Genomic DNA, 17,995 nt, shown 5'->3' on the forward strand with positions numbered 1-17,995 from the left:
ACCTATGGGACACTAAAACTCTCCACCCCACCTATTCAGTGGTAGAGGAAATTGGAATACACAAGGCCTTAAATTGGAGATTAATGCAATTTAGATTAATAATAAAAAAATGTGGAAAGAAAATAAAATCTTATTACAGGCTGTAGCGACTCCATCGTATTGGTAGTGGATGACACTGACTGGCCGATATCTGATATTGACCCAAAATATCTGCAAACCGAAGTATCAATCCAACCCTAATTCCAACACTCTTTCTTTGAGCATGAAACAGACAGACCAGAGCTTTACTTCCCCCTGTCTGACACTAACCTTATAGTGTACCAAGGGTCTTGAGAGGCATGAGTGGGCATACTGTTGCCTGTTTCTGAAAATACTGCAAAAAGCCTATATATCATTTGGGAGATGCTTTTGTTCCAAAGCACCTCACGTTATGAACACACACATTTTTCCGATGGTTGGTTCCAGTGGAAACTCACCATGACAGTGCTTAGTGCCATGCAGGTTAGACAGACACAATGCTCACCTGTTATGTTGTCAACCCTGATTTCATTCTGTCATTAAGGGGCATACTGTACATGAAGCTGCCATTGCATTTCTTTAATCCCCAATTAACCTACACTTTGCATCATACAAGATTAGAAAGTAGACCATGGCCAGAGTCTGACAAAATAGCACCTGTCTGCTCTACTTTTAAATTACATAAGACTAGGCCAGTAGAGTCATGTTGGTGTTAGTTGCAAACTCTTTGGTAAGGGTTAGGCATATGGTTTCTAAAATATTACCTGATATAAAATGCACTAAACAAAATGCAACATAAGAACCTAGCAACTTAGTGAAGGACTTGACCCTTGTCGTTTTTCCCCTGTTCTTTCTGTAATTAAGGATGTTGATGTTGGGTTGACAAGACAGATGAAGCATCAAAGTCCAAGATGTTGATGCTAAACCCAGCTGTGTTAGACTCACTTTCACCTTGCCTAAACACTTCATGATGTCTACCAACTTGACTACAACTTAGTTTGACACCAGGGAGGCTGGATACAAGCAAGCCTGGTACCACAAGGTTAGCTACAACAGCTAGCTAACCTTACCTGCCAGTCCTGCAGTACGGAGGAAATTGCGCGGCCAACAGTAAAATTGTATCACTATTAACATCACTAACGCAATTGTCATTTCTTAGAAGAGCAAACTACAACACTTAGAAATGTATACCTACCATTAAAGACATTTTCGTGCTCAAATGTGAGATTATGTCGATACGGTGGGGCTTGTTATGATGTGAGATGTGAAGCAGTCCTCCGAATGCAAGGGTGGCTTCCTGTCTCCTAGGCAACGCAGGAGACAGGAAGAAAGAAAAAAAAAATCCTAAAAATAATAATGTACATGACAGGGTAGTATTATATACTATACTATACTATACTATAATATAATATAATGTAACATAATATAGGCTACTATAAAAAAAAACTTAGTCCCAACAAGACGCTATTTATCCATTTTGGAAAAATAATATTATCTGAAATTCATCCATGTGTAAAAGTGTGATCGAGGACTTCAGTAGCCTACTGTCAATACTATTGTACCATAATGTGTTTTAATGCAGTGCTATAAGTAGGTAGCCTATCACTTTTGTTTCAAACAGTGGAACCAAAACACTTCCAACCAAACTCTTCAGTTGTATTAATGTGTGCATGCATTTTGCTGCACTAATTTAAAATATATATAGGCTAGATATTAGTCATCTTCATGACATCTACCTGGGATATTCATAAACATATTTAGGTTAATTGTCTAACATAAACTCAAGCTGTAATTTGACCTTTTTTTTATGTTTATTTTACCCAGTTGTATTTCAGATATAGAATAAGCTGCTGTATGTGTCTTTTCGCAGGCCTGCAGTGCGGACGTAAAAGTGTAAAGTTGCAATATGTAGCCATAATATGCTTCATAATATTCAGAGTAAGCCTGATAGTAACACTTTGGCTTGGTTATATCCTAGCACTAACGCTTTCAAATCCCTGCACATTCGTTTTATAATTGCGCCATCTCGTGGTTTGTTTCCAACCCTACATCTGATTTTAGCATTTGGCCCCTGTTTGTTATAGTCCAGGTAATCCCAAACTTTTTAGACCCCTGATTAGTTATACATAAGATAAAGGACTCCCATTTGTGAAGATTTTAGTCCAGGAACCCCCACCTCAAAAAAAAACCAACAACACATGTTGTTGTTTGTTGTGAACTTTGTGCGTTGTAGGTGGGAAGACAACAGTGGGGAAACTAAAGATAATCCAAATTGTCAGTCATGTAGTCTACACTCTCTAACTGTAGGCTACTGACTGCTTTTGAATGAAATAACAGGAAAATTAAGGCATTCCTTGTTTTCCTGCGGAGTCCCTGGAAAACCCTCCAAAGGACCCCTGGAGGTCCCTGGACCCCACTTTGACAAACCACGGATATAGTCCACATATTGAAACAATTTGATAAATAAAATAGTCAGAGAATGTAAAGCTGTCCATACACTTTGGGTATTTGGAAAAGGTCCACATATGGAAGCTTTAATCAAGAGGCTGGTACAATTTATGATGGACACATGGACATAAATGTTTGTGAATATAATCTGATTAGTGGTTATATTTAGGTGTAAATTAGGAGATTATGTTATGAGGCTGGTGACAGCAGAACACTGGAATGCAGGCCATATATGCACATAATAATAGTTAAATGATTATAGTGATCTGTGTATTAAAATAGCCTAAATGAAAAACCATGTTAGAAATTTAAATGTTGTCCAGTTTTATTTCTGTAACATTTTTCCAGTAGGCTTGTAATTTTATTGGATGGAAATACGGGATCTTAATTGGTCTAAATAAGGGAAAGAGCGTACATGCTTACATTTCTCAGATTACATGGAGGGCAGGTTCAGTAGACTACAGTACAGGAGGTTTCTCAGACATGCAGGCATGAAATGTGTGGAATGAAAATCATGACCAGCATTCTCGAAATGGCCATACTGTAGTAACGTGACGTGCCGTGCATTGCACCTAACAACTGTGCACTTAAATTGTTGACCATCTGCACAGTGGATAGCTGCGTTTTTCTCCAAGGTTGTGCTTTTGGTTACTTACGGTAAGGTGGACCCGCAGTGTCCACTAAAGGATCAGGTGATCCACTAACTACGAAGCGTAGGCTGACTGGTGAAAATGCAAAATGACATATAGCAAATGTCGGAGCATAATTCATTCACATTTTCGGATCAAATTCGGATTTAAATCGCACCGCTGGAGCTCCAATGTAACGATGGCGCGTTAGGGCTGGTGGCGCAACCGCGACTTTTGATATTTTAATTTATGAGAAATCACATTCACAGACAAATATTGGTTTCAACATGGGGCTGTGCTACAGTTTGCGTCCCCGGCTCTTCGGGGACCTGAGCGGCTCTATTTCCAACGCTACCTCGGACTCAGACCAGCCTCCGGACGCAGCCGTGCCGACCCGCGCCGGGGGAGCTCGCCAGGAAGACACCGGGGGATGCGGGGAGACTTCGTCGCTCCGCGGCGGCGGCGGCGGCGGCGGCGGCCCGGTGCGCCCCGGGGACCCAGCCAGGCTCCCGGCCGGGGAGCTCCGCCGTGGAGACACCGGTACCGACGGTGTGCTCATACAGAACGGGGGCGGCGGAGGAGGAGGTGGAGGAGGCGGCGGAGGAGGCAAGGGGACAGGGAAGGACCGCGGCCGACGCTTACAGCTGCTGCAGAAGACAAGCACCCAAAAGCAGAAAAACTGGGACAAATTGCTGGTGGAGGAGAAGGAGGCCGAGAAGGAGGCGAAGAAAGTCAGTAAGAATATTGACAGGGCGCTGAAGGAGCTCAAACGGGAGTATAAACAGACGCATCGACTGCTGCTGCTCGGTAGGTTGTGCCTCTCTGCTGTTGTTGTTGTATGAGTGCGTTTTATTATTAGAAACCAAAACGTAGCCCGTCCAGAAATTATGTCACTGCTTTGTTGAGGCCTATTGCTATGGGCTATCTGTTGGCTTGGCTGTGAAGACTACCCCCTGCGGCTGTCAATGACACATGATGAAGATGGACGTTTAGCCGCACAACAGTGGGCCTGCTGTCCTGTTGCAGTTACACAGGAGGACACACAGGATTTTTTAAATTGCCAGTAAACACAGAGAATCAAGATGGACACACACACACACACACACACACACACACACACTGAAGTAGAGACCAGCTACTTATTAGGGCATGTTAGCTCTGACAACTAGTATAGTATAGTATAGTATAGTATAGTATAGTATAGTATAGTATAGTACAGTGGCTGACAAGTGCACAGTGTGTAAATTGTGACTTTTATCCCTTGATACTCTGCTGGGAAAATAGGCTTAATGGTGTCCATATAAATCACAGAGCTCATATTCCTCTTATTAGCTCTTGTCACCTGACTTATAGAAATGTATTAATATCCTATAATCAGTCACTGGCCTCCCAGGATTGATAGTAGCCTACATATGGTTTATCTAGAGATAGTTGACACCCCAAAGATGTCCCTGGAACATTTAGTGTGTTGCCAGATGAAGGTGTTTTATTAGGCCAGGCCTCCCTCTCTCTCCCTGTCGCCCCACACCAGGCTAGGACATGTTTTCACACAGTAGCAGGTGGATCCCAAAAATGTAACACCCACTTTCACTATTTTACCAACCACGCTGCTTTTATAGAGTAGAAAAGAGCCTGGATAGACAAACGCAGGCACAGTTTACTCACATTTGGCTGGCGGTTAGCGTTAATTCACCACCAGTTACACACATGATTATCTTCTGCACCCGTGCCATTTGCTGTTAATACTGCAGCCTACGTGTAATACATTCAAACAATTTCCAAAGAGGTCAGTGCTCAGCATCCGGAAGAGAAAGTCTTGATCAGGAACAGGAGTGTCAGTTTCATTGCAACTACCCTAATCAGGGTAGTTGGGCATTACAACCGAGAAGCATAACTCTTCCTCTTCCTGGCAGTCTTACATATATATGTCACACTTAATACCATGTTGCATGCTTTACTCTAAAATGTGTTATTATGTTGTGAATGATTACTTTGTTACTGCGTATAATCAATGGCAATCGGTTTCATTTCCTATGTAAACACCTCACTAATTACACACAGGGAGGGCAAGGTAACAATCCCCAAGGCACTGCTCATCCTAAAGACTCTCCACTGGTCCAACAGAGACGTGTTATACATTCCTCTATGACCCACTGTGGAAATACACCGTTCTTCATAGACCAGTGAATGTTTGACCTGTGTTACTGGGTAATTCAGCGTCTTATCTGTCATTATGGTTTGGTCTGATGTCCATCACCACATCATCATATTTATTTGATCAGTTATCTGTCCAGGTTACACCCAAGAGCCTCAGCGTGAGCCGCAGGCCGCTTTGGGTTTTCTTAAGAGGCCTTCGGGACTTTATACCCTCCAGGTCTCCACTAGGACTCTTGTTGCATGCCAGAGGACTGAGGTGGTTTGTGTTCCTCTGAAAGTGGACACCTTCCAAATAGTGTTACATTTCAAGGCGACGTATGCTAGCTAATCTGGGTCACTTTATCTGTTTGTATTTGCTGCAGGTATTTAGTTGAATAATGATAGCCATAAGGAGCTACTGTATATCCTAAATGGGTTGCCATTTTCTGCATGAGCTGGAGCCTGAATCCATCTGTTTTGGCCATGTTTATAGCCACTAAAGTTGATCAGTTTAATTTCTGGTTAAATGGAATTAACTGTGTGGTATCTTACAAATCACAAGCGTACAACCAATACTTTAGACATAGTTACAATATTAACAAAAAACTGACAAAATTTCCTTGAAGTTTTTCATAAAATGGCTGCGAAGAGATCCAAAAACTCACCGTGATTTACATTAAAGGTCCCATATCATTTAGTTTTCATCATTTTGTTTTCAAATATGCTATGGCTCAGGATAAGAAAAAGGTTCTTCATGATGTTTTGCAAATAGATGTTTAGTTAAAAATATAAGTCCTCACTGGCAGAACAGTCACAATACTTGACGCCTTATTGTCTAATTCATATGATATAAACCTGCTAAGTGGAAGCATTTCCAGAGCCAGTGTCAGTTAAAATGTTACAAACCAGTCTGATTGGAAGAATTTGTTTTTTTTAGTGAGGGGAGCCAATCAAAACCAAGTTCAATTGTGATGCGTTTACTGGAGTTAGTCTGAAACTGCCTGTAAAAAAGGATGGATTTTTGAAAATGCAATAACTTTAATTACTTAATGTCCTCATTACATCTTTGATCATATAAATAGAGCAAAATTTGAATTCCTATAGTTGGGCTCCTTTAAACTTAAAAGCCACTTAACACATGAATGCAGGGATGGGAACTGGGAGGCAAGTTCCTATTATTTCTTGGAAAGGAAGTTACTTTATTGTTAGGCCTCATGGACCCGAGTCTAAGTACAGGACTCTGTGATAACATCTGTTACAGCTTTCCTAGATGTCCTTAACTGGCTGTTTCATATCTCAGCCTTATCACCCGCTTTCATGAGCCAGAACAACAGGCTGCTAGCAGTGTAGTGGACTCAAATGAAATGATCACAGAGGAAAGCAGGCCGTAGCCAATGAATAGCTTGTTGGAAGTCACCGATTGTCATGTTGTGGCAGATTTTCTTGGCACTAGCCAGCATGCATTTCACTTACCAGAAATATGAAACCACTTTTAGGGAGAGCTTATTCATCCACAGAAGCACATAGAAGCTATAGCCTCATCAGCCCTCCCCTTTAAATGCAAGAATGGCTCATCTAAAGTCAGGTGAACTTTGCTTCTGTCTAAATGGGTTTTATCATTGACCGTTGCTGAACTTTGCTACTCACTTCATGGAGTCCTCAGTTAATGTAATGATCAACAGAAGTTACTGATGTATGAATTATTGTCATCTTTTATGATATTGATTGCAGGGTCACAGTATGAATTGTCTTGATACTTGTATCAGCTGAATGAAAGTGAACCACACTAAAAGGACATTGGACTATGTTTGTTCTCCAGGATTTGCTTACTGCATAATTTACATCATGGCTTCATCAAGAGCCTCTGTCCCAAAAGAGAACGCAACAAGGTTCTCTCTAGCTTCAGAGTGTGAGAAATCCAAGTCATTTTAGCCAGAGTTCATTTGGATATGTGCATGTTAATTCATACAGTTCAGTAACAGTCTGTGCTAGTAAATAAGTATAAAAGATCTACACACATAGAAAATAATAACTCTGGAAATGATGTCAGATATTGTTAGTGATTTCCTGAAACAGACCACAGGCTGTAGTCATCTTTTACTCAGCAAGAAAGCCCCTTTGTTTTACTATAGCCAACTTATTTACTAAAGGAAACAATTTCACAGAGCTTCTGTTATATTTCCTGAATGCACTTGTGTTTGTTGGGAGTTGGTGGTTGAGTAGCAACCAAGTGGAGTCCACACCAAATAGCTAGCTCATGGGTTTAAGGTCTACATAGATCATGAGGTGGATGCTTTTATCTAAAGCGCATTACACTGCCATGAGGGCGTCCATTTTCAGTATGGCAGGCCCCAGTGGGAATCGAACCGCTAACCCTGCCAGTATTAAAGCTGTATGCTAGCCATTGAGCAATACAGGTCCAGCATAGGTCTGTTCGTCCCATATCGGCATGTTTTGCACCTCACATGAGAACATACAGAGATCAGTGAAAACATCTTTGTCACTCTGTTTCCTTAAAAGTAAGCTGATTGTACAACAGAACTTCATTTTATATCATCCACTGGGAGCTGCAGTACAGTGACAGTAGCCATAGCATGTGTGCTATGCTCCCTGTAACCACTAGAGAGCGATGTGGGCCAGTCACTTGTTTTGACCTTGCTTTCTAAGGTGGGGAGACAGGAGAAGGGAAGGGGGGGGGGGTAAGATTTCCACCCCACTACAGATGAAGTGAGGGTTACAGTCTTGATTTGCATGCTGCACAACTTTGTTGTACTCATTTCACTACATGAAACAAGCATTTGCATGACATTTGCATAATGTTGACAATAGCAGCACATTCATTATTATATGTGACACAAATAATCATTGATGGTTGCCTTGTGCCATTGAGTGATCTATGAGCATTTGTAATGTAGGCATACAGTACAATTTGTACTGTAGGTTTTTTTTTTCTGACTTGAACCTGATGTCACCGCATCCAGCGCCTTGAGACCTTCATGGGTTGAGTGAGCAAAGCATTTCAACCACTACACGAGCGGTACAGCCAAATCAGGAATACACACGTGTGCAAGCTAATGCAGGTACTTCTTGAACAGTTGTGGTGCCTGTTCAAAGCAAAGAGTTTCATATTCCTGACAGTCACTGTAAAATAGCTTTCAGTTTAAAAGAATTACAGATGGTGTGTATAGTAGGTTAGCCTGGCCTGGCTCTGTGATAAGACAGGCCAGCTTTGCCAGTTGCTCTTCTAATGAATCTAAATAGAGTGATAAGCTAATCATTTTATTTATTTAAGTGTACAAGAGACTTGTTCATTGTACCAGGTTCATTCTCTGTTTTAGGCATGCACACATAGTGAGAGAGATGTAATTTATGGAAGGCATCTGCTACTGTTACCTGCAAATACCACAATTCTGGATGAAATTAATTGCAAGTCTAACCTCAACAAGCCCACGCCCTATTTCAGTCTGCTGTAGAGGAGGCTACAGCGGGCTATGAGACAGTCCTCACAACAGTCAACATTTTTCTGTTCGCTACTTAATGGCAAAACCATAAGTTGCACAGCCAGTGTGTAATTACGGCGGTGCTGATACCGTTTTCAAACACTTTGGAGATACTATTTTATTGTATGCTACAAGCGTACACACAAAATTAAGAGAAATAATTTATCTATGACTCTAGCTTGTATGGTATAGCCTAGTGGTTCTCAAAGTGGGGTCCGGGGCCCTCCACGGCTCCTTGAGAGGGCTCCAGGGTGTGGATTAGTTTAATTTCACTATTATCCTATTCCATTTATTTGAATTTAACACCAGAAGAGAACGCATAATAACTATTCTGATCAGAGGTTTCATTCTCCACTGTTATCTCCCCCACCTACAGTAGAGACGGACAATATTGTGTCAGAAATATTCTCAGATGGGGTGTCCCAGGGATAAATCCTTAATCAAATGGTGTTCTGTGGTCTGAAGTGTATCTATATGGGGGCCCCTGGCAGGTACAACTTTGGGAACTCCTGCTATAGAACATAAAAAAGTCGGGGTCAGAAATCAAGGCCTCATGGGTTTTTTTTTCAGTGATTATTTATTTTTAACATCACTTTTTATTTGGTGTAAAAAAGTAATGGCATATATGCATGACAGGTATGTTGTGTAGCTTCCCTAATGGAAAATCACTATAATATTATTGTAGGGACTTATAGTGTACTCAATAGTGAGCTTATAGTGACATTATTATACTTGATGGTATTTTTTTTTTTTAATCTCATATGATATCACTATAATATTCCTATAGGGACGTATAATGTTTCTGTGGGACTCAATAGTGAGTTTATAGTAACTTTTATCCTTATAATATTCCTATAGGATGGTATATGTAGTTTATAGGTTTCCTGTGGTATTTTATATGATTTGATCCACTTTATTGATCCACTTGCAGGATACCTAGCCTAGTCTTAGTCTAGTCTTGGTTTATTTATATAGCCCTTTTATCACAAGCCTCAAAGTCTCAAAAGGGCTTTACATACCAACATGCCATATACCATGCTACATCATATATACATACTACATATAAAGTATATACACATCAGATACATCCTATACTGTCATATACATCATATACATTATTTATTACATCATATACATCAGTCTGTAGGATAGGTCAGGGGTTTTCAAAGGTTTTATGTCACAGACCTTCATTAAGATTTTGTATAAGGGATTACCACCTGAGGGGTTGTTGCTGATTTAGTATTGCATTGTATAACTGTCAACACTGTACATGGGGAACTAACAGTGGTGGCAGTGAAACCTCATGATTACAATAGTCATTGCTATAGATTGTTAAAGTGGGATAATTTCTCATGAATTTAATTACACTGAAATTAAACTATTCCTAATTTTGCTAGGGGCCTCCTGTAACGCTCTTAAGGACCCCTGGTGGTCCCCAAACCCGAATTTAAAACAACAACAATACAGGGACAGGTAAAGTCCACTGTACAGACTCAGTAAATGGGTTGCCAGTTTGGGTCAGGGCCACCTCGCTGACTGGAAGCCAACAAGAAGAGACCCAACCCCTCTGTAAACTAGTCTGTAGAGGCGCACAGTTTTCCACCCCTCGTCGATTAGTTTGATAGCAGGATAGCGAAGGACTTAATGTAATCGGGAATGGCTTCTCTCCCTTTGCCACACAAGTTATAAAATGCTATATCAGTGCGGATTGTGAGTGTTACAGTTTAACGCAGGTTTGTTTTCCACCTCCACGGTTCACGGTTACTTCCTGGTGCCACAGAGAGAGGCAGTGCTGAGTTAAAGAGACAGAAATACTGATAGAAATTCAGATAGAAAAAAAATACTGAGAGAAGAGAGGGGTTGGAGACGAGATAGGAACAGTTGACTGGATTCCCAGAAATTGAAAACCCTCTCTCTCTCTCCCTATTTATATTTTTCGACATTATTTCTTTTTTTAACGGCTCGTTATTCTTCGTTGGTTTGCAAATCAAGAATTCGTTTGGATGACGGTTGGTTGCGGCTAAAGCGGAATTGTAACGGGGAACATATTCCTCCCTCCGACGGAGAAGCTTCGCACAGATTTTACAGTAGACCTATTCCTTTATTATTTTAACCACAATATCAACCCAGGTATTATTTTACATTTTTACGATTTTACAAGGAAGGGTTAGGGCGACGGAAGATGGGTTGTTTGGGCAACAGCAAGACTGAAGATCAACGCATCGACGAAAAGGCACAACGAGAGGCAAATAAAAAGATAGAAAAACAGTTGCAAAAGGAAAGACAAGCGTATAAAGCCACACACAGGCTGTTATTACTGGGTAAGGTTGATTATATGTAACGGCTTGCAGAAAATGTACCCAAATCCCTTTCGTTTACTGAACACGTAGCCCCATTTGACAGCGCTTGCAATAATATGTCATGGGGGTGGATATTGATGGAAGCGAAGCCCCAGAGCCTACAATTAACTAGCTTCATTTCCAAAAACATTTGTTCATTTCCTTTTTACGCTTGCCAGGATGTCCTCAGTCGTGTTATTTGGTGATATTTTTATGTATTTTTGTTGGTTTATTTTCGAAGGTGCGGGAGAGTCCGGAAAAAGCACCATTGTGAAGCAGATGAGGATTCTACACGTCAACGGCTTCAACGCAGAGTGAGTCTTATTCAATACGCTTCTTAAATACATTTGTGCCTCGAAATATATATTTTATTGCTTATTCGTGTGGTTTCTCTCCTAATGAGTGAGACTGTCGAGGCCAGAAATATTGGCTGTGAATGGATTTTCCTCAGGCACTGCAGCGCCTGTTGGGCCCAGTATCCCATGCAAAGCAGCTAATATCTTCCCATTTTCCTCCTTCTATTTAGATGTGCAGTATGCATATGCGAGACATGAGATTTGAGTATTACACAGATGCCAAATTCATCGTTTGCTATTTCATGTGAAAGGGTGATAGGTTGGGTTCGATAGGCCTATTGATGATTTGTTTTGCTGCAAGGCCTTGCATGGCATTGATCTTACCCATGGTCTATTTTAAACAGGCCTACATGTCACAGTCCTGTATTTGTATGAATATCCTGTGAATGTTGTATGAATTCAAAGTGTGTATCAAGGGAGGCTGGGCCATAGAGGATATAGAGCATGATCCTGCAATTTTTAGAGGAAAATATATGAAAAAAGATGTTTAATCTTGAGTACAGTACAGCACACCATATCCTTTTACCTTGCAATTTACTGAGCCCCATTTTATATTTTCACCGAGCCCTATCCTCCACTGGTATGTATACCTAGCCTCGTCACCAGTATATATAATTGTCTGAGTATAGTGTATAGCCTAGCAGTAACCCCTAGCTTGCTCATAACCACCTTGATGATAAAGCTTTTGTGGTTTGCCTTGGCCTTCACTTTCCTAACTGTTGCCTCACATCTCTATTGTGTCCTCATGCAGAGAAAAGAAACAGAAAATCCAAGATATTCGGAAAAACGTGAAGGATGCCATAGTGGTGAGTTTCATCTGTATCAATCCCCTTTTTAATTGAAATTGTGCTCAGTTTCTCTGTTGTTAGACCGAACACGGCAATCCCATTTTACTGATTATACGGGCTTATGATTTGATTTGTCCTGTATTTATCCTGCTTAATGCTTGTTTCCCCCCCCCCCCAACTTCTGCTTTGTAGACTATAGTGTCTGCGATGAGCACTTTAATACCCCCAGTCCCGCTAGCCAACCCAGAGGACCAATTCAGAATCGAATACATCAAAAGCATAGCGCCTCTCTCCGACTTTGACTATTCACAGGTAAGATGTTCATGAAGTTGAGTTTGTGTGTGTGCGGAAGTGTGAACGTGTGTGTCAGAGTGACAAAGGGAGGCAGAGGTCGGTATATATTTTTTTTGTCTTTGTTCTAGTCACCTATAAGTTTGTTTCCATGCGTGTGAAATGTGTGGGTGTGACAGCGACAGATGTGTGGTGTGTGTGGTTGTTAAAAGTCCCATGTCCAACAATGCAGCTCAGGGGCATCAGATATAATTTAACTATAACAGACAAAAGTCTGTTAGACTTTGTTATTTTACTCTTTTTTGGGGGGGGGGGATCTTTTTTAACAAACTGAAGCTAAAGGCATTGTCTTTTCCTCTGGGGATATGAAAGAAGAATGGAAATGACAACTATATGAGATCAACAGTTAGTCGATTCGAGTGCCTCTTCAAGGTTTGATTCCTCTCTGTAGCTGGAGCAGACATATTTGGATTTGAATGCAAGTTGAAGAACATGGGATTCTTTTCAGTTGTCATCAACCATCTGATAGTGCGAGGTCACGTGTTGGAAATGCAGATAATGTTTTACATAATTTTGAAAGTCTTCCTTGTTTAAGACAAACCGATGCGGCTCAGCGAAACAGGAATGGCAAATTAATACAGATCTGTAGATTGATACTTGGAGGGTTTTATTGAGTTATTCGCCGATATATCAGTGTACTGTACATTTTCAGTTAGCATCTAAAGGAAAAGAATATTAATATGCTATTATCTATGAATTCAGTGTAGAGTTCATCTCCATTTGGTATACTGATCAGCATTTTTGCTGTTACTTATACTGGAATCGGCAGTAGTCCCTATTCCCATCATGTAAAAACTAAGCTACTATGGAATTTTTCAGTTAGAACTATTGGATACAATGGTTCAATATCAAAGGCTTATTTTATCTTGGAGAAAACAGTTTTTGCAAGTTTGCCATTGTTTGCCACATAAATGAAGATTAAGAGGAATGAATTTCATATGTGGTTTTGACCCCTGAGCTGTCTGGCACATGACTATTCCAGCAGCTTTTACACTGGCTAATTTTGAGGCCTTGTGGGCTGGGTGCTCACAGAGTTTTCTGATTATATAGTTTCAAAGTCCTAATACTCTGATTTTTTACAATTGTCCTCGGGTCTAATCCAGACTGTTACATATAGCTATACTTTGTCCTGTAAGCAGTATTGTTGTTGCAGTGTCACCTTACATCTTGGCATGACGTTTCTTAGCCTCCCTCCCAGGAAGTTTATTTAATGACACATCATAAGAATATCCGTTAAAAGGATTTGGGTGTTAATTTTCTGACAGGGCCCACTGTGCGGGTGTTAACAGGGCAGCACCAGTCTGCTGCTGTGATGTTGAGGCCTTGTGTTGTGTTGTGTGAGGACCTGGGCCATGGGGAGAGCCGGCGTTGAGTTCCCAGGCCCAGCCAGGCCAAGGGGAACAACATGGCTCTGTGTGGAGTGTCTGCGCTTGTCATCAGTCTCAGGCTTCACTTGTGTCGTCAGTGTCACCACTACATTGTCACTTAGTGCCACCAGGCATGATATCCAATACAGCAGCGCAGGAACACGGCCAATCGGTAACCTGTGGCTTTCACCTGTTGGCGCCGTTTTGAAACGTGGAAGTGTATTTTACTGTAACTCAAAAACGGTTGGAGAGATGATATCACAGTCAACCAAATTCATTAATTTCAAAATCTCAATTTAAAGGCAAAAATCCAACCCTGGATACTCTTACACTGTTATATATCATCAGTTGGTGATGATCAATGTATTCCAGGAGTTATTTTGTGATGAAGTGTTGTAATTTACTTTTTTGGTGTGCCCACGTTCCCTCAACCTCCCTTGTCTACTTCTACTTAAGTTGAAGTAAAAGTAGACGATGATCATTGATTTCTTGTGTTTCCCAGAATGACTTGCGACAACCCCCAGTGGAGGGGGTTCTGTGTGATGTATAGTACGGACAGGTGGAGAGAGGGATAGCGATAGTGTAGTAAGTTTTTCCTATCATGAAAAAGTGGAGCATTTAGAGAGAACAATGTCGTGGTGTGCCGTAACTGGTTATTCAATTACAAACCAGCCATTGAAAAGGCCAACAACAGATTTGCAAAGATACAAGCTTTGACTGCATTGCATTCTGGTCTATTGAGGCTACTGTTGGTGGAGAAATTGGTATCTCTGCCTCTTCTACGATGGATTTCTACCTGTATGATTGTTGAACCTTGGTGTAAAAATCTTCTGCTATCAAATTCCATTGTAGCTGTGCTGTACTTTATGTGATGTCACGTCCTCTACGTTTGGCCAGTTCAATGAGAGAAATGCACCAAACCCAGAAATGGGAGGCATACCACCAGTAGCTTTTTTTAACAGTGTTAAACTATTTTAGGGTGGATTTTTACTTTAAAGTTGTACCAAGAGAACATTTTCTTCATGTCCTACATCTAAAACAACAGTTTTTGATAGCCCTTAGTCTTCATCATCAAAGCACCCTATGTTTTAAACCCTTTCCCTACTTAACCTGAGCACAGCAGTGAGGTATAACAGTGGACCCATGGAAAATAAAGGACTGATACAAACGGTCGTCTATGCAAAATGGAAACAAATGCCACTGCGGTAGCTATGCTAGCCACCCGACAGTCTCCGTCAACTGAAGTGGAGCAAATTCAAATGAGCCCTGGCTCCTGTTTAGCACTGTGTAGCTTTCTCTCCATCAGACATGTTAGAGCCTACATGGATGCCCTTCCGTATGATGCGAAATCCAACAGGTCACAGTGACTATTGAGTGGCATTCGACATCTATTAAAGTTTTTTTTTCTTATACGCTCCCAACAAAAGGACAAAGATTAGCCCTATGGAGGACTCAGTTAGTGGAGTCTTCTTTCTTTTTGTGTTTGGCTTTTCTTGAAGAAATGAATAACAGTCTGTTGTTGCGATGCTTTGGAAGATGAGACGTATACGTTCTTTACCTCAGTTCAGCCCCACCCATTGTTGAACAGATCTACTTTTTGTTAGGTTTTAAGACAAATTGCTGAAGTACAGAGTTATTGACCGATGCATTGGTTTAGTCTCACATCAGCTAAACCTGAGTCCATCAGCGACTGTCAGTGAGTGTGTTACGTTATTTAATGTTGCTTGATGTCAGTGTGTGGGTCAACCCATAATTCTGACTTTCTTTTAAGGAACATGACCTGCTTCGTACTGCTCTTGTTCTACGCTACAGACATGATGGATAACACTCTTAAAACATCCCCTTGTTGTTCGGTTCAGGTTTTTCTAATTTTTCTGGTGATTTTCTCATGATGAAAAGTTTCAGTCCTAGAAGGTTTGTTTTCCTGTAATTGATTACTTGAGGATCTGTGATGTTTATGGGGCAAAGGGTGGCAGGAAGGGCTCCTCTGTTTTTGGAGAGACGTTATGAAAGATGAAATCTCAAACAGTTGCTCCCTCTCTCCTTTTCTTTTGCTCTCTTTTAGCTAAATTTGTCTGTACTCTATAACTGAAGTAACCCATGAAAGTCGGGTCTCTGTGCTATGTGACTGTTATCTAATACAGATATTCTATTCAAATCTAATAAAAATAGTGATGATGGCTTTCATGAGTTCCTGAGGAGCTTGCTGGCTGGCTGGCTGGTAGTGCATGGAGGGAATTAAGGTTATTGGCCATAGCTGTACATTTTGCTCTAAGGGAAGACTAGAGGTCACTTCAAAACTTTACCCAAAGGAATTCCAGTAAAGGCACCCGCTTGCGATGGAGTATTTTGGCCAGAACCCATCTGCTCCACGACTTTGTTTTGCTTCATCAAATCAGATTTAGGCCATTTTGTTCTCTTTGTCAGGCTGACCTATATGATTCAAGTGAAATATTACATCATGTACCCAACTCGTGTAACATTGAAACTAACCAAGTCGCCAGGCCAATTTGAGAACCGGTCCTGGAGAAGCCACCAGAGAATCACAATCTCGTGGTTGGTGATGGACGAGGAGTGGAAGTGGAGTATGACTGGGAAGAGCACAGGAAAGAGTTAAAAAGCTTGTGTTAAAGCAAATTCCCTCCTGGTCTCTCTCTGTGTTATCAGTTCCTCTGTAGGGCACTGCAGCACACACTGCATTTATTCAAAGGCCCAGTGTCACACGCCTCTGTGGAAAAGAGCCCTGAGGACCATACTCTGCTTTTTTTTTTTTTCCTCTCTGCCCCTTCCACCCCACCACCCCTCGTCCTCTCTCTCCATCAAGTCCTAACATTTGCTCGCATTGTCGGGCCCTTCCTTGTTTCTCGGGTCCTTCCTTGTCTACTGGTGTAGAAAAGTTTAAATTGGGTGAGAGCTACAGAACTAACACCAGAAAAAATTTAATCGGTGCAGTAGAATCTTATTGATATTAGTTGAGGTGGGTGTTAGGGTACGGCTGCAGCAGAACTGAAAGCAAATACAGGCAAGAAAGCAAATATGGCCCCATGTCCTTTGCTAATCATGAGTGAGAGGTTGGGGGTGTGCGGTGTGTCAATGTTGTAGCGAGCAAAGTTATTGTTCGTATCATGCTTTGTTATAGGAAATTGAATCGTGGCTGTAAAAATAAAAAAATATGTGTTAATGCAGTGCTGTGGTACAGAAAGTTAATGTATTCTACATATGATGCTTTGGTATAGGACGTTAATGTGTTGGTGTCATCGGCCACACAGAAACACAGCTAACACTATAGCATCACAGTGTTTTGGTTATCAGTGGATTCCTCCATGTTGAACTTAATCACCGGATCTGCCGAGAGGAGATCTCCTGGAGCATGTGATCATTTATCAGGCTCCTTCTCCCTCTCTGGTTCGGGGCTACTTTCACCCTCTCCCCAGTCAGAGCGCAGAGCAAGTGCGGAGTGCAGAGGGTCATGTGGTAGTTGCAGGCTAGAGGAGGGGCCCATCTGAAAGACATGTGCACAGGCTAGGAGGCGAGGAAGGGATATAAGACCAATCATCTTTGTTTAGGGCATACAGAGAGTCCTGGGAAATATCTCAAAGTCATTGATAAGATGAGCTCCCCTCATAATGCTCCCCATTGTCCAGGAGCAGGAAGTCAGCTGAAGAACTGAGACTATGTATAGTAATTTACAGCACGATGTTTATGGATGCTCCCTCTGCAGCAGGAGCGTACCAACATTTGTATGTTTTAGGAGATATAATTAAGTGTTGGCTTTCCGATTTTGTTTGTAGTGCTATCTGAAGAGGGACATGACTGTAATTGTTTGTAGTTCTGTTACAGTATCCAGCTGTATCACCTATGTGACATTCGCTTAGAGTTTAGAGAAGAGGGCTAACTTGTGGCCAGAAAGTCACCAATTTGAATTCTGGACCTGCTGGGAAAACCTTGGTGGAGAAAGTGAATGAGAAATTCTCTCCCCTCCTTAACAACTACTGGTGAGCTGCCCTTGAGCAAGGCAGTTGGCCCCCAGTTGATCCAGTTGAGCTGCTCAGTGACCAGCAGT

The 17,995-nt window shown here is 41.4% G+C and overlaps 1 protein-coding gene across 3 annotated transcripts in view; it reads left to right on the forward strand.

The window, feature by feature from the left end:
* Positions 1–3,204: 3,204 nt before the first annotated feature.
* gnal2 (guanine nucleotide binding protein (G protein), alpha activating activity polypeptide, olfactory type 2) overlaps positions 3,205–17,995 on the forward strand; it is a 40,186-nt gene continuing 25,395 nt past the window's right edge. Inside the window, exons 1-5 of one of the 3 annotated variants that reach the window (XM_071528667.1) lie at positions 10,576–11,052; positions 11,312–11,379; positions 11,678–11,685; positions 12,178–12,232; positions 12,407–12,526. In XM_071528667.1, the coding sequence (XP_071384768.1) occupies positions 10,914–11,052; positions 11,312–11,379; positions 11,678–11,685; positions 12,178–12,232; positions 12,407–12,526 (390 nt within the window). In that variant the 5' untranslated portion in view covers positions 10,576–10,913. Of the gene's footprint in view, positions 3,903–10,575; positions 11,053–11,311; positions 11,385–11,677; positions 11,686–12,177; positions 12,233–12,406; positions 12,527–17,995 lie in introns of those variants that run through there. The other 2 variants (XM_071528665.1, XM_071528666.1) reach the window with 2 other exon arrangements.

The sequence above is a fragment of the Centroberyx affinis genome, unplaced genomic scaffold, assembly GCF_046629955.1.
Source record: "Centroberyx affinis isolate AG114_WGS23_722 - 3 ecotype Tasmania unplaced genomic scaffold, CSIRO-AGI_Caff_v1 ptg001696l_1, whole genome shotgun sequence".
Taxonomy (NCBI): domain Eukaryota; kingdom Metazoa; phylum Chordata; class Actinopteri; order Beryciformes; family Berycidae; genus Centroberyx; species Centroberyx affinis.